At 42.8% G+C, this 13,028-nt stretch overlaps 1 protein-coding gene across 9 annotated transcripts in view; it reads left to right on the plus strand.

Moving 5' to 3' along the window:
* Positions 1-8,006: 8,006 nt before the first annotated feature.
* BTBD10 (BTB domain containing 10) overlaps positions 8,007-13,028 on the plus strand; it is a 53,087-nt gene continuing 48,065 nt past the window's right edge. For 2 of the 9 annotated variants that reach the window (XM_073578335.1, XM_073578337.1), the window contains exon 1: positions 8,091-8,205. In XM_073578335.1, coding sequence (XP_073434436.1) covers positions 8,093-8,205 — 113 coding nt within the window. In that variant the 5' untranslated portion in view covers positions 8,091-8,092. Of the gene's footprint in view, positions 8,206-8,243; positions 8,402-10,063; positions 10,083-13,028 lie in introns of those variants that run through there. The other 7 variants (XM_073578341.1, XM_073578336.1, XM_073578344.1 and 4 more) reach the window with 7 other exon arrangements.

Here is a 13,028-nt window from a genome sequence, read left to right on the forward strand (position 1 = left end):
CCAGACCTAAATCCCACTGAGAATCTTTGGCAAAACGTGAAAATTGCTGTTCCCAGACGTCTCCATCCAATCTCACTGAGCAAGAGCAAGTGTGGAAAGAAGACTTGCAAAGCTGGTAGAGACAGACCCAAAAAGACTGCTGCAGTAATTGCGGCGAAAGGTGGTCTACAAAATATTGACTCAGGAGGGTTGAATACAAATGCACCTCACAATTTTCAGATTTCTATTATTAAAATAATTAGAAAACCAATTTATTATTTCCTTTACACTTGCTACTTTGTGTTGGCATATCACATAAAATCCCAATAAAATACAGTTAAGTTTGTGGGTGTAACATGAAACAATGTGGTATGAATACTAGTTCAAGGCACTGTAATTGAATAAAAGCCTTTCCAGAGATATTTACTAAGATTTTGTTTGTTTCACGGTGGTTATAAATGGGCGATGCAACACTTCTTGTGACATTTACTTAATAGGATGTTTTCCTTTGAAGTTTCCTCATATTTTATAATCTCCTGTAACCCTTTTATTTGTATAAGATTTACATTCCTTTAGACGTAGTGGGTTTTTAGTGTTTGCACCAGCGTCTCGGACTATTTTAGACACATAAGTCATCACATTTTTTGTGTTCGAGTCATCTTCATTTTCCACTGAAATAAGACAAAATGTATTTTTTTTTTGTGGTCATTTCTGTTTCTCTAAAAAGCACTTTAATTGTATTTATTTTTTTATAATGTAAAGTTCTGGGCATAACTTATTGTTTTCATATTTTTCTATTCTGTAATTAATAAAATAGATATTTGTATGGGAAATCTGTTACCTGAGTAGTATTTGCAGTATTGTGCATGTCCTGGAATCCTTTTCATTACCCTGAGCTAAAGTCCGAGTAATCAGAATGAGATTTTTCTTATGAAAATCCATGGTTTTAAAAGGATATTCCCCTCAAAAAGATCAAGTTATCCTCTATCCATGGGATAGGAAATAACTTGATCATTAGGGGTCTGACCATGTGAACCCCCAGCGATCCTGAGCCCTGAAAATGAGGCTCTGCAGTGTTGATCTGAATGTAGCAGAGGTGGGAGTGCGACTGCGCACATATATCTCCGGCAATTCCAATGGAGCAAGCAGCAAAGGCTACAGACAGCTGTCATTTGTGTTCATAAATCATCTGAGAAGAGCTCAGAAGAAGAAAGGTAAGGGTAAAGCCGATATCACACACCAGTTTTTTTGGTACGTGTGCTGTCCATTATTTTTGTGGACACATCAGAGACCCCTTACAGTGATTGTGGTTTCAGAAATCCTTCTTTTTTTTTTTTTTTTTGTGGACAAGCTGTCTGCAAAAAAATAAAAATGTAGACATATACTACTTTGAGACTAATTGCAGATCAAGTAAAAGAACAGAATAATCCAGCTCACCGCACTGCCTTGCTGGTAGGATCCAAATCCTGCGCACGGATTTGACTAGGCAGTCCATCAATAGTAGAAAAAAGGGAAGAAAGTTCCAGCGCTAGGAATCATGATTAAGACCTGAGGCGTCGAAACGCGTTGTTCTGCAGTCATCCGACTGATATGCTGTACCTGCTGGAATTTTAATATGCATTGGCACAATAAAATGGATTTTTAATTTTCCATTCCTGGCGCTGGAACTTTCTTCCCTTTTTTCTACTATTAATTGCAGATCAAACTCGTAAACGCAAGAAAAAAAATAAATGGATAGCACAGATGGAGATACAGGTGCTTCTCACAAAATTAGAAAATCATCAAAAAGTTAATTGATTTCAGTTCTTCAATACAAAAAGTGACTCTCCTATATTATATAGAGTCATTACAGAGTGATCTATTTCACGTGTTTATTTCTGTTGATGATTATGGCTTACAGCCAATGAACACCCAAAAGTCATTATCTCAGTAAATTAGAATAATTAACAAAAAACACCTGCAAAGGCTTCCAAAGACGTATCATCAGAACAAGGTCACAGATGGATACTGAACTTATTTTTGCCGATAACAATAGAAAATGCAACACAGAGGCTACAAAAGCCGTAGCATGCAAAAGTTTTACTGAAACACAATTGAAAAAAGGAATTTTAAGTAAAAATAAATGCATTTATGTAAAAAGAAAAAGATCTCCATATCCTTTAATATAGGACATCACTGCAATGCTGGGGACAGCTGCTAATAGAAGTACAGAGCAGTGCCTTTCTGAGAGTGTTATCCCCAGCAATCTAGTATTGATGCTGCATCCTAAGGATAAGCCATTATGCTTTATATAAACGGAAAACACTTTCATGTGGCCAATCTGATGGCACTAAAAAAGTGGATACACTGGTGGTGCTGTCAATGGAGGCACTTTGGCTGGTGCTGGGGCACGGACTCTCAAGTGTCCTTAAGCCCCCGTTACACACTGCGATATCGCTAGCAATATCGCTGTAAAGTCACTGATTTTGTGACGTTGCAGCGATATCGCTGCATGTGATACTTACCTCCGACTGGCTCCCCCGCTGGTTATCGCTGGTCACACGAGAAGCTGCTGGATCATTCCTCGTCGGTCACTTCCTGCGGCGCTTCCTGCTGTGACGATGAGCGACGCGAGGAGCCGGGCGGGAGGACGTCAGGATCGCCGCGTCTGACAGGTAAGTAGCGATCCCCGTCCCCAGCGATGTCACTAGTGAGATCTGCCTGTGTGGCAGCTCACTAGCGACCACCTAGCGATGTACCAGCGATCCTGACCGCGTCATATCGCTGGTCGGGATCGCTGGTGAGTCGCTAGGTGTAACGGTACCCTTAGTCTGCGTCATATCTGTAAATCATCCTTATAACCCACATCCCATTATATGGATGAAAAGGTTTCAATATAAAATAGCTTAAAATGATACTCAGTGTTCGGGATGTATCCAAATTTATCGTCATGCAGGTATATTAGGCGCATACCTGCAGTGCTTTAACATAAGGCAATAAAAACAACATGATACGTGTTCCCGAAAATAGAACCTGGCAAGTAGAACGTGAAGAGGGTTACAGAACGCAATCCTTGCTGGCTAATATACCGTTATCAGAGAAAAATCATCACTTGTAACATTACACTTACAATTAATGTACACACTGAATGCACAAGCAGTTTTATGTAAACAGGAATTTTACAGAGACCCCTTAATGCCTGGGCGATTTTTATTTTTTGTGCTTTCATTTATTTCTCCCTTCCAGCCATATGAGGGCTTGTTTATTTGTTTTTTTCTGTGGAACAAGTTGTACTTTTGAGTGGCACCATTCATTTTACCATATATTGTACTGAAAAGGCGAAAGATTCAAGTGGGATGAAATGTTGAGAAAAGAAAAAATGAAATTCTGCCATATTTTGTATGGGTTTTATTTTTTATGGACTGTGTTGATTCCGCAGTAAAGATGACCTGGAAGCATCATTCTCCATGGCAGTTTTTTTTTCAGGGGTTTGTAAAAAAAAAAAAATAATCATTTGATTTCTGCAATCATTTTCCAAGACCCATAACGTTTTTATTTTTCCACTAGCTGAAGAGCCCAGCGTTGCCCGGGCATGGTAACTAACTGTGGGTCCCGCTGTCTTCCTTAACAGCCCCGCTCTCCACCCGCCATCACGCTCTCTCCTTCCGCAGCCCCGCTCTCCACCCACCATCATGCTCTCTCCTTCCGCAGCCCCGCTCTCCACCCGCCATCACGCTCTCTCCTTCCGCAGCCCCGCTCTCCACCCGCCATCACGCTCTCTCCTTCCGCAGCCCCGCTCTCCACCCGCCATCACGCTCTCTCCTTCCGCAGCCCCGCTCTCCACTCGCCGTCCCGTTCTATCCCTCCACAGCCGCGCTCTACATCCTAGTCCTGGTGTCCCTCCACAGCCCCGCTCTCTTCTTTCACAGCCCTGCTGTCCCGCTCTCTCCCTCTACAGCCCCGCTGTCTTCCTTTCCTCCACAGCCCCGCTCTCCATGCACCACACGCAGTGACGCCGGGACCACGAGAGAGAGGTGTGTAGAAGAATTGTTCTGCCAGAGTGGGCGGAGCTGGGCAGAGCTAGAGCGGAGCTGCAGTGCGTGATTGGGCGGCCTGCGGGGGCGTGGCCTAGCGTTGTAGTAGGCCGCAGTAGAAGCCGGGGTCTAAATTTAGGCCGGAAAGCTGCAGGGGAGAGGGGGTATAGCGCAGTTGGTGACGGGGAGCGCCTACTGAGCCGCGACAGGGCTGGGAGGGTGCCGGCACTATTCGGGCCCCTGTCCTGAAGACTATCGTCCTCAACAGCCCCGGTCTCCATGCACTGTCCTGCTGTATCCATCCTCAGCCCCGCTCTCCATCCGCGTCCCACTCTGCTGCTTCGTGATTGGTTGGTGATACACACACACATTCATTTTTATATATAGAGATTGATGAAGCTATGTGAGGGCTTGTTTTTTTGAATGGCGAGCTGATACCATTTTGGGATAGATACATTTTGATCGCTTCTTATTGTATTTTGTTTTAGAGAAGTGTTATTCCTGAAAAACTGTTTTGATTTATTTTTCCTTTTTTCAGTGTATTGTATATTTTGATCAGTTGGACTTTTACAGATGAGGCAAAGCTAAACAACTAATTTTTTTTTTTTTTTTGTGGAGGAGAAGGTGGTGGTGATTTAGAAGTTTTATTCGTTTTTAGTCCCCATAGGGAATTAGAACCTGCCATCGTCTGATCGCTTATGATATACTGTATACTGCAATACCAGGAGCGATAGACAAAGATGCTTGCTATTTAATCCATCTGGTATCAGCAGCTTGTGGAGCGGGCTCAGCTCCTGAGGCCGCTCCACACATCCCGACATGCTCCGTTAGGGCTCATACTCACTTGCGAGAGACTCGCATGATTCTCGTGCGAGTCTCTCGCATGAAAACCCGGCACTGCCGTTGGCACTGGGACCGGAGCGTGCGGCTGCATAGAAACACATGTAGCCGCACGCTCCGGTCCCAGTGCCGACGGCAGTGCCGGGTTTTCATGCGAGAGACTCGCACGAGAATTGTGAGTCTCTCGCTAGTTAGTATGAGCCCTTATAGATATATCTGTATTTGGGCTTTAAGTGGTTAAAGAGGTTTTCCAGGCTTTTGATACAGATGATCTCTCCTCAGCATAGGTCATCAATATCAGATCATAGGGAGTCTGACACCATTAAAAGTTCCACAAAACCTCTGCCCAAAATCCATTTTTTTCCCCAAAATTGTCCCTCATTATTCATGAAGTACGCACTAAACTCTAAAACGTCCAGATACAAGCTATAACAAGAAAAAAATATGTGCAACTGCTAAACATCATTCATCTTTGGCAATAGATAAGATGTTAAAAAATCTACATTAAAATCTTAGGCTCAGATTCATCATTTGCTGCTTTCTTCTTTTGTGTTCTGGTATTTTTAAATCATGTTTTGGCTAAATTCTTCAAACATGGTGCAGATGCAATCCATAAATCAAAAATGGCCTTTCTTTTTTGTCAGTAATCTTTTTTTACAGCAAAATGTTGCATGTTCTGTAAAAATTTGCGCCAAAAGTTATGTTGTGCCAAAGCTTTGTGGCTTTTTCACAGGTCACATTTCACAAATCAGTCTAAAACATCTAAAAAAAAGCCACATTGATGTAAAAATCAGTCAAATACTCCCTAATTGAGCTATTCATGCAAAAGGAAGCAAAACTGGCTAAAATGCAGTGAAGAATTCGCCCCGTATTTTTCTTAACCCCCTAACGACCGCTGATACGCCTTTTAACGGCGGTAGTTAAGGGTACTTAAAACAGAGCGCCGTGAATTCACGACGTTGTGGAAAAAGTGTATAGCGCCCCCCAGAGTCGGAATTTCTCTAGCGTCTCGTCTGCCAGAGGTAGCCGAGACCCCAGAGAACATGATTCGGGTCAGTTTTTTCTGACCCCGGTTTTGTGATTGCCATTATTAACCGTATAACGGCGACCGCAAGAAAAAAAAAAAGTCTGATGTACCATTTCATTTCTCTCTCACATCAGAGGAGAGAGAAAAATAGGGTCTCCGATCCCCCCGGAGTCCCTGGGTCTCCAGGCGTCCCCCCATGGCCACCGGCGTTTTCTTCAGGCAAGAAAATGGCGAGCACATGCGCAGTGCGCCCACAGAGATCTGCCGGCAAGCATCAGTAGGAAGATTTTTCCTATTGGTTCATTTTGGTCACTCTTGATAGTCTTTATCACAGTGATCAAAATAAAAAAAATAGTGAATAACCCCCCCCCCCCCCGTTATCACCCCCTTAGTTAGGGAAAAAATAATGGAATAAAGAAGATATATTTATTTTCATTTTCCCATTAGGGTTAGAGTTAGGCTAAAGTGAGTTGGGCTAAAGTTAGGGTTAGGATCAGGGTTGAAACTAGGGTTAGTGTTGGAATTAGGGTTGGAATTGGGGTTAGGGGCTAGGGTTGAGATTAGGGATAGGGGTGTGTTGGGGTTAGGTTTGTGGTTAGGGTTTGGATTAGTATTATAGTTAGGGGTGTGTTGGGGTTGGGATTAGGGTTAGGAGTGTGTTGGGTTAGGTTTGTGGTTAGAGGTGTGTTGGGGTTAGGGTTGGAGATAGAATTGAGGGGTTTCCACTGTTTAGGCACATCAGAAGGTCAATAAATGTGACATGGCGCCACCATTGATTCCAGACAACTTTGAGTTCAAAAAGTCAAACAGTGCTCCCTCCCTTCGGAGCCCCGACGTGTGCCCAAACAGTGGTTTACCCCAAAATATGGGGCATCAGCGTACTCAGGACAAATTGCACACCAACTTTGGGGGGTCTAATTTCTCATGTGACCCTTGGGAAAATAAAAAATTGGGGGCTAAAAAATCATTTTTGTGGAATTTTTTTATTTTCACGGCTCTTTGTTATAAACTTTTGTGAAACAATTAGGGGTCCAAAGTGCTCACCACACATCTAGATAAGCTGCATGGGGGGGGGTCTAGTTTCCAAAATGGGGTCACTTGTGGGGGGTTTCTACTGTTGAGGCACATCAAGGGCTTTATTCCATCAAAGTCTGCATTTCAAAACGTCACTGCTTCCCTTTCGAGCTCCGATGTGTGCCCAAACAGTGGTTCCCCCCCACACATATGGGGTACCAAGGGACTCAGGACAAATTGGACAACTATTGGGGTCCAATTTCTCCTGTTACACTTGGTAAAATAAAAAAAATGGATCTGAAGTAATTTTTTTGGGAAATGTTATTTATTAAGTATTTTGTGTGATATATCTCTGTGATTTAAGGGCATAAAAATTAAACTTTGGAAGATTGAGAAATTTTAAAAACTTTCGCCAAATTTCCTTTTTTTTCCCTATAAATAAACGCAAGTCATATCGAAGAAATTTTACCGCTAACGTGAAGTACAATGTGTCACGAAAAAAACAATCTCAGAATCAAGCGGGATCCGTTAAAGCGTTCCAGAGTTATAACCTCATAAAGTGACAGTGGTCAGAATTATAAAAATTGGCCTGGTCATTAAGCTGCAAATTGACTACGTCACTAAGGGGTTAAAAGACAAACAGCCCCACAAAAAAATAGTTACTTTCCCATAAGAGCTGTAGGTAAAAAAATAATGAACAGTTTTCTCCATTAGGGGGCAGCACTTGTTTATGCACATTTTTTTTTTATATATAGTTTTTAGCTATCTTCTTAAATCAGATTAAAAATGTATGAAAAAAAGGAAGCGGCATCAATCATTGTTAGAAATGTAATAACTCATCTGTAGATCAGTTTTCATTGTTTACATCTTAAAAAGGGATTTAGCAATATATAAATATTTTGTTCACAGTAGCTTCAACCCCATCCCCAACATAGAAAATACAAGATCACTGATATATATATATATATATATTATTTTAATCAATAGAATGTGTGAAAATAAGAAACCTTATAGCATAACAAAGAAATCCACATCCTTCTACTCCTGGACTGATCTTCATTCTCAATAATCTCGATTTGCAGGTTACATGTGTCTGCAGGGAATACAGACGCTCACATTATGGAGATAGGAGATGACAATTGGTGCTTATAAGGTTCAATGGAGAGGGAGGGGGAACAGAAGCTACACACAGACATAGGCGTGCTGCTGCTGGAACGTCATGGCTTCCTGTCACACACTGGTCGGTGAGTACAGATGGCAGCCGGTAGCCGTCTCTCTCTCTTGCTCTGGGTTCTCCGCTGTCGCTCACAGTCAGTCACAGGCAATACTCTGGTGAGTTCTCGCGGGATTTCCCTCCGTCTCTTGCGGGCCTTCGGTTGCAGTTCTCGCGGGATATTCTCGCCGGACCCCGCATTTATCCTGCTCTCGCGAGATTTCGTGTCCTGTGCTTGCGCTGACGCACGGAGGCTGTTCAACGGTGTCCGGGGAGAGCGGCCCTGATGGCGGTGTAGGGCGGACGGAAGGTGAGGTCGGTAGCGGGCTGGCGGAGCTGTGTGTGTGAGAAGTGACGGGGCCGGCTGTGCTGAGGGAGGCGGCTGTGATCCTCGGGGGGAGCCGTATTGTGACTGTGGGGGAGCGGGTGGGTGTGAGGCACTGTATGAGGTGACACTGGACTGGGGGTCAGTAATCCCTGTCAGGGGGTGTTTACTGCAGTGCATGCTGGGGGTATGTGACCATGTGCCCCCCCCCCACCTTATGGAGCTATGTGTATGTATATATATATATTTGTACCCCCCCCCCCCCTTATGGAGCTGTGTGTGTGTATATATATATATTTGTACCCCCCCCCCCCCCCACCTTATGGGGCTGTGTGTGTGTGTGTGTATATATATATATATATTTGTACCCCCCACCCCAATGGGGCCTTTCCTTTTCCACGGTCGCCCCCTTTCACCATTGTACGGTATGTAGTGCATAGGGGAGACGTGGTTTGGCGCTGCAGGGGGCCGGTGGTCTCTGGATCTGGGGGTCTGTGATTGTGTGTGGAACATCTTAATGTATCTCCAAAAATCTAGAATTTGGGAGAGAATAACCTCATGGGTGCTTCTTTTTTTTCTCTGGAGGATTTGGGACTAGAGTTGAGCAAAGTGACCAGTCGGATCCTGATTCTGTGGGCACCGGCCCACCGCCCTGCGAGCCGCCTCTTTTGATTAGTAGGCCAAGGGTGGTGGTGATGTGACGTCACGGTGGGCCTACTGATCAGAAGCGGTGTCGGGCATGGCGGGTCTCTGGTCATACCGGGCCACACTCAGGTCATAGTGCAGAAGGAATGAATGCAGATAGTAGCAAGCTTCTCCCTCTGCTTGGGGCAGGTGTAATGTTGCTCTGTCTCCCAGTTCGGTGCCGAATATTTGGCGCTAATGTTAAGCTTTCTGGCCTTAAATTGAGGTCTAATTTCAGACATTCTGCACATAATGGGCTTTGTGGTCTGTGAGCGGTGGCGGGACGTGTTTTCTGGTCTGTGTCTTTGTAAGGAAGTGATACATGGCGCGCACAATACAGAGCAGGAAGCGCCGGATACTTTGTTACTGATTATCTGCTTCATTGTGCAACTCTGTAGTTCCTTTGTACAGCCTTGAAGGAACTTCATGTTTTGTGGGATTTCTGGGCTGTTGTAATGGCACCATATCCTTGGAGGTTGCCTTTCTATCCTATGGATAATCTGATGTGTGAGGTTGCAGACCTTTGAAGTATGCCTGCAATGAAAAAATAGGAGCCTTCAGATTCTGTTTCTACTGGTCATAAGCTGTTCTGTTGGCTGCTTCTAACTTCTTCCTTATGGCAGTAAATTTGGGGAATGTCAGCATACATGTTTATGAGGGAGTCTGACAGGATAGCGATCGGCTGAATGAGTGCCTGTGTGTGTTGGAACAATTGGCATGGTGACTTATAGTCTATTTTAGTCATTTTAACAAACTGACGTAAAGAGTGATTTTAACATTTAGGCTTCAGTGATACAGCTGCACCCAACATCTTTCCAAAGGTCACTGTAGATTTTTTTTTTTTTCTTTTTTACCTAAGGGTCAGATTGAATGTACCATATATTCTTGTTAATCATTGTATCATAAGCTGGAGAAAACTGAGGCTATTTTTTTTTCCAATAGGGCAAGGGACATGCATTGGATTGCCATTCTGACTTTTCTTTTGAGGTAGAAAATCTGCATATAAGAGTAAAATTAGATTACATAAAGTCTCACCTGTGTGGTGCAAAGAATCTGCAACAGAAATTAGTGCTGTATGGCTGAAACTCCCAACATATCCATTTATGGTGCTTTTTTCAGCTTTTGCTGACTGCACCCTTTAGGGTATGTTCACATGGACATTTATTAATTTATTAATTACATGGGTTTTAGTAGCATTTCTGTATACCTGTATTGATTCAGTGACCAAATTTTGGAGCATTTCTCTAAGGCCATGTGCACACGTTGCGGATTCTGCTGTGGATCCGCAGCAGATTTTGCTGCGTTGTACAGTACCATTGTTTTCAATGGAAATTAAAAAACGCTGTGCACATGCTGCGGATTTTTCTGCGCGGATTTTCTGCGGTTTCAAATCCGCAGCATGTTAATTCTTTATGCGGAATCCGCAGCGGTTTTACACCTGCTCCATTGTCCAGGTGTCAAACCGCAGGCTAATCTGCAGGTCTTTTGACCTGCAGATTTACCTGCAGATTTTTCAAAATCCGCAGCACCTTCCACTACTTGTGCACATGACCTAACAGACACAAAGTGAAATGTCGCTTCAGTTTCCATGTGCAAAATAAAAAAAAAAAATTGCCTATGCAGTTTTCCCACTGAAATCAGTTGGAAGCTTCAAGTCTACGTGCACAAAGGTGTTTGTTTTTTTTTTTTTTTTTTTTTTTTAGTTTTTGGAGTAGAAATTGAGTGGAAACTCTCCAAATCCTCCTCAAAATCTACAAAAAGACTCCATGTGGTGCACATAACCAAAGAATATCTAAAGCGGTGTTTGTTCTTGGCATGTCTGCTACAAAGTTAACTGTGGAAACATGCCAAAGAGATGTTCACCTTTTTTTTTTTTTTTTTTTTTTTAACGAGGATTTTGAAGATCTGCATTATAATCCACATCAACAACTGCTTCAAATATTCTTTTAATAAGTTTCCTGCTGATTTCAATGGGGGAATTCACGTATTTTTTTTTTTTTTGTTTGTTTTTGTTACCAAGGTGGTTTTGAAAACTTCACTGTGATAAGCAGGGCTGTGGAGTCGGTAAGCCAAACCTGCGACTCTGACTCCTCAATTTCCCTTACACCGACTCCCACATATATTGCTTATATTTAAGTAAAAACTTTATTGTAGTACAATGTGAACACCAGACATTTGATCATTTCTATGATCCAATAATCAAGATATTTAGGTAGAACATAATATCTATTTATTGGAATACAACTTTAGAACACAAAAAACTGTAATAAATTGTAAATATGTAATACACTGTATAATATCGATTACTTACATACGGTACAGACCAAAGTTTGGACACACCTTCTCATTCAAAAAGTTTTCTTTCTTTTCATGACTATGAAAATTGTAGATTCACTCTGAAGGCATCAAAACAATGAATTACATGTGGAATTATATAATTAACTAAAAAGTGTGAAACAACTGAAAACATGTCTTATATTCTAGTTTCTTCAAAGTAGCCACCGTTTGCTTTGATTACTGCTTTGCACACTCTTGGCATTCTCTTGATGAGCTTCAAGAGGTAATCACCGGAAATGGTCTTCCAACAGTCTTGAAGGAGTTTCCAGAGATGCTTAGCACTTGTTGGCCCTTCTGCCTTCACTCTGTGGTCCAGCTCACAACAAACCATCTCGATTGGGTTCAGGTCTGGTGACTGTGGAGGCCAGGTCATCTGGCGTAGCACCCCATCACTCTCCTTCTTGGTCAAATAGCCCTTACACAGCCTGGAGGTGTGTTTGGGGTCATTGTTCTGTTGAAAAATAAATGATGGTCCAACTAAACACAAACCGGATGGAATAGCATGCCGCTGCAAGATGCTGTGGTAGTCATGCTGGTTCAGTATGCCTTCAATTTTGAATAAATCCCCAACAGTGTCACCATCACAGCACCCCCACACTATCACACCTCCTCCTCCATGCTTCACGGTGGGAACCAGGCACGTAGAGTCCATCCGTTCACCTTTTCTGCGTCGCACAAAGACACGGTGGTTGGAACCAAAGATCTCAATTTTGGATTCATCAGACCAAAGCACAGATTTCCACTGGTCTAATGTCCATTCCTTGTGTTCTTTAGCCCAAACAAGTCTCTTCTGCTTGTTGCCTGTCCTTAGCAGTGGTTTCCTAGCAGCTATTATACCATGAAGGCCTGCTGCACAAAGTCTCCTCTTAACAGTTGTTGTAGAGATGTGTCTGCTGCTAGAACTCTGTGTGGCATTGACCTGGTCTCTAATCTGAGCTGCTGTTAACCTGTGATTTCTGAGGCTGGTGACTCGGATGAACTTATCCTCCGCAGCAGAGGTGACTCTTGGTCTTCCTTTCCTGGGGCGGTCCTCATGAGAGCCAGTTTCTTTGTAGCGCTTGATGGTTTTTGCCACTGCACTTGGGGACACTTTCAAAGTTTTCCCAATTTTTCAAACTGACTGACCTTCATTTCTTAAAGTAATGATGGCCACTCGTTTTTCTTTACTTAGCTGCTTTTTTTCTTGCCATAATACAAAATTCTAACAGTCTATTCAGTAGGACTATCACCTGTGTATCCACCAGACTTCAGCACAACACAACTGATGGTCCCAACCCCAGTTATAAGGCAAGAAATCCCACTTATTAAACCTGACAGGGCACACCTGTGAGGTGAAAACCATTTCCGGTGACTACCTCTTGAAGCTCATCAAGAGAATGCAAAGAGTGTGCAAGGCAGTAATCAAAGCAAAAGGTGGCTACTTTGAAGAACCTAGAATATAAGACATATTTTCAGTTGTTTCACACTTTTTTGCTAATTATATAATTCCACATGTGTTAATTCACAGTCTTGATGCCTGCAGAGTGAATCTACAATTTTAATATTCATGAAAATAAAGAAAACTCTTGAATGAGAAGGTGTGTCCAAACTTTTGGT

Source organism: Dendrobates tinctorius, unplaced genomic scaffold (assembly GCF_039654945.1).
Source record: "Dendrobates tinctorius isolate UK_male_01 unplaced genomic scaffold, ASM3965494v1 ptg000059l, whole genome shotgun sequence".
NCBI lineage: Eukaryota > Metazoa > Chordata > Amphibia > Anura > Dendrobatidae > Dendrobates > Dendrobates tinctorius.